Source organism: Myotis davidii, unplaced genomic scaffold, assembly GCF_000327345.1.
Source record: "Myotis davidii unplaced genomic scaffold, ASM32734v1 scaffold211, whole genome shotgun sequence".
In the NCBI taxonomy this organism is placed as follows: Eukaryota; Metazoa; Chordata; class Mammalia; order Chiroptera; family Vespertilionidae; genus Myotis; species Myotis davidii.
This window is the reverse complement of record NW_006282523.1, coordinates 1104820-1107910: the sequence shown is the minus strand read 5'-3', so window position 1 is coordinate 1107910 and position 3091 is coordinate 1104820. Positions and strand designations below refer to the sequence as shown.

Here is a 3091-nt window from a genome sequence, read left to right as displayed (position 1 = left end):
CAGGAGAAGAAAATGCATCAGCCCTGGTTCTGTCTCCAGACCCCGACCCCGCGCGCCCTGCCCGCCTCCTGGCCCAGCTCCCAAAACAGGCCGCAGCGCCTGCCCCGAGGGCCTGGGCTTTGCTCTTTAGCTGCAGCCAGAGGCACAGGCGGAGTCCTGGAGCCAGCGCTGAGCGGACTTGATGTCAAACGACAAGGCGCTGCCCCTCCGCCCCGCACCTCCGCGTCCTGGCCCTGCCTTGGCCTGCGCTCCTATGGCCCCGCAAGGAGGAGCCAAGGCCGCCGTCACCTAGGAGGTCTGGGCGTCTCAGGCCTTGAGTTCTGGATGCAGCGACGGACTCTAACATGGAACATTTTCCTCCAACTACAGCTACTGGCCTTGCAGTGGGACCAGCGCCGCGGGCCCTGCGAGCCCGTCCCAGGACTCGGGGCCAGGCTGGCCTGCGGGGATGCCCACACACCCCTGCCCAGCTGCCCAGCACCTTTCCCCTGAACAGACGCGTGGTACTTGTTGAAGAGACTTTATTATGGCCGATCCATTCTGTCTAACTGGGGGCACTGGGCGACATGACAGCTCAGAAGCAGAGAAGCTGGAGACTAGCCCCCCTTCCTGTGGGGGCCAGGGGCCCCTGCTGACAGCTGGGGGGGCCCTAGAGGGCTCTGGGGGCACACGCTAGTCATCCATAGGCCCCTGCGGGAGTGGGGGGCAAAGGGACCTGACATCCAGGCTGGGGCTCACCCCTACCTCCCACCCCAGGCCCGGCCGTGGGGAAGGAGGGTGGAGCCCGAGGGGTGAGCACAGGTGAGGACAGAAAGGCGGGCTGGGGGCAGGGGCACTACATGGAGGAGGGGAGAGCAGAGGAGGGGACAGGACGCTTGTCAGATGGAGGCGGTGGTCTCGGGGAACGTAGTGTTACTCTGGGCAGCGCGCTGGCCTGGTCAGTCGAAGGAGATGAGCTGGGCTTCACTGCCCTGCACCTGCAGCCCCTGTGCGGGCGGCTGCTGGGCCACGGGCGGAGGCTGCTGGGGGGGGCCGCCAGCAGGTGCCATCTGGGGGACGAGAGGCCATTGGTGCTCCTCCCCAGGCCCAGCTCCCCCTCTACTGGCTGCTCTAGAACACCCCACCCCAGCCTTGTCCCTGGTCTCCTCCAGCCCAGGGGGCGATCCCCCCCACTTGTCACGGGCTCTGAGCTTCACACCCCAGCTGGGCCCACCCCGGAATCCCGAGAGCGCCACGGAGCTGAGCTTCAAGTCAACCTGGGTTGCTTCCCCCCCACACCCCCCCCCAGGACGCTGCGTGCACCCAGGGTCTGCGGGCCGAGTGGCCTTCCCGCTGGACTCTTCCCAGGACAGCCCCCCACAGATGGCCGGGGCCCAGGTGGTGGCCTGGGAGGGGCTCACCTGCTGGTACATGGGCTGCTGCCCCGAGATGTAGGGCTGCGGCGGGGGCTGCAGAGATGCGTCCTGGCTGGGGAGGGCGGTCATGAGATTCTGTGGAGAATGAAAGGAACCCCGACATTGAGAAAGCAGCCCTGTAACCAGACAAGTGGGGGAGTTTCTGACTTGGAAGACCAGCTGGGGAGCCCAGTCGGGGGGGAGGGGATCAGAAGGACCTGCCTGTCGGATGCCCCGTGTGGTCTCACCTGCATGCTATAGGGCTGGTAGCCCATGGACACCGCCTGGCTCCCCATGTAGCCCACACCGGCAGGCTGCGGGGGCTGGGAGGGCACCGTCTGTGGAGGGAAGGCCTGTGAGGAGTGTGAGGAGCTGGGAGAAGGGCTGGGCGGGCGCCTCACAGGCCTCTGGGGGAGGGGCACAGCCTCACCCTACCTGATAGCCCTGGGTGGGGGTGGGCTGGTAGGAGGAGTAGGCTGGGCTGGCGGCGGGTCCGGCTGGGCCCTGGGGGGCTGTCTGTGCGCCAGGGACCCCTGCTGGGTACATGTAGGTGCTCACCACGCTGGGATCTGGAGGAAGAGGAGTGAGGGGGAGACCCCGGAGTTGGGGAGCATTTCTCTGAGTTTTCCTTTTTTGTTGTGAGACTTGGAACCAAGTTCATGTTTCACCTCCGCACCCAAGGGAAATAAGGACATCAGCACAGTTGGGAGGGGGCCCCCAGCGACGAGTGAAGTCGAATGAACCCAACTGTATTCCAGCCGAGCCAGGGCACTGCACCTCCTGAACCCAGAACCGGGATCGGGACAGCGAGCACCTGTCAGGCCTGGGCTGGATCCTGAAACTCCTTTCCGCATCCCGGGACCCAAGTCAGTCCACATGGGACGGGGTGGGGGTGGGGGTGAAAGGGGAGGAAGCCAGAGCCTCCAGCCAGAAGGTGTCGGAGTGAATGCACGTTAGTGTGCGCAGTAGAGGCGTGTGCGTGTAGAGAGCAAATGTGGAAGAATGTTAACATTTGGAGAATCTCGGAAATTCTTTACACCATTCATTCTCTTAGCTATTCTATAAAACAAGCCAACGTAAAAATAAAACAAAAAAAGTAACGGTCTGGGGCTCATGTTGGCTGGTCGACGCATCCGCCCACCCGGTTACCTGCTCCGGCCCCGGGCACACTGGGGTAGGGGCTGCCGGTGGTCGCGGCCGGCTGGCTCATGTACACGGTGTGCATGGGGGAGCCCTCCACCGAGCCTGCCGGGCTGTAGGTCCCTGGGAAGCTTGTGGGGCCAGAGGGCTGGCATAAAACTCTTTACCTCAACTATAAAGTTGTTTAATTATCTGTCCCCAGCTTACCTCTCCTGCTTTATCTTTAAGTACACAAGTACTTTGCATTTGATCAAATCAAGTCCCATTTTGCCTGCCACTCTCCTTCTCCCAACCAACAAATAAAATTAAAATAAAATAAAAATAGCTTCATCTAGCTTATTTTTACCTCCAAACTCAATTCATATATCACTTCTTACTATAACTTCTACCAACTGTTATCTGCACCCTCTCTTCCAGCCTAGATCTTGCCGGTGCCCGCCACCCGGCCGCCCGGCCGCCCAGCGCACCTGCTTCTTCTGCCGCATGATCTCCAGCTTCTGGGCCAGCTGGATCTGGCGCTGGCGCTCGGCCTCCTCCGCCGCCCGGCGCAGCTTCTC

General features: G+C 62.3%; 1 protein-coding gene across 1 annotated transcript in view; it reads right to left on the bottom strand.

The window, feature by feature from the left end:
• Positions 1-504: 504 nt before the first annotated feature.
• Positions 505-3091, bottom strand: part of HGS (hepatocyte growth factor-regulated tyrosine kinase substrate) — a gene marked incomplete at its 5' end in the record, with an annotated part of 10216 nt that continues 7629 nt past the window's right edge. The window contains 6 exon segments of the mRNA XM_015559807.1: positions 505-1049; positions 1401-1490; positions 1643-1747; positions 1830-1963; positions 2544-2695; positions 2964-3091. The exon segment at positions 2964-3091 is cut by the window's right edge and continues 16 nt beyond it. Coding sequence (XP_015415293.1) covers positions 939-1049; positions 1401-1490; positions 1643-1747; positions 1830-1963; positions 2544-2695; positions 2964-3091 — 720 coding nt within the window.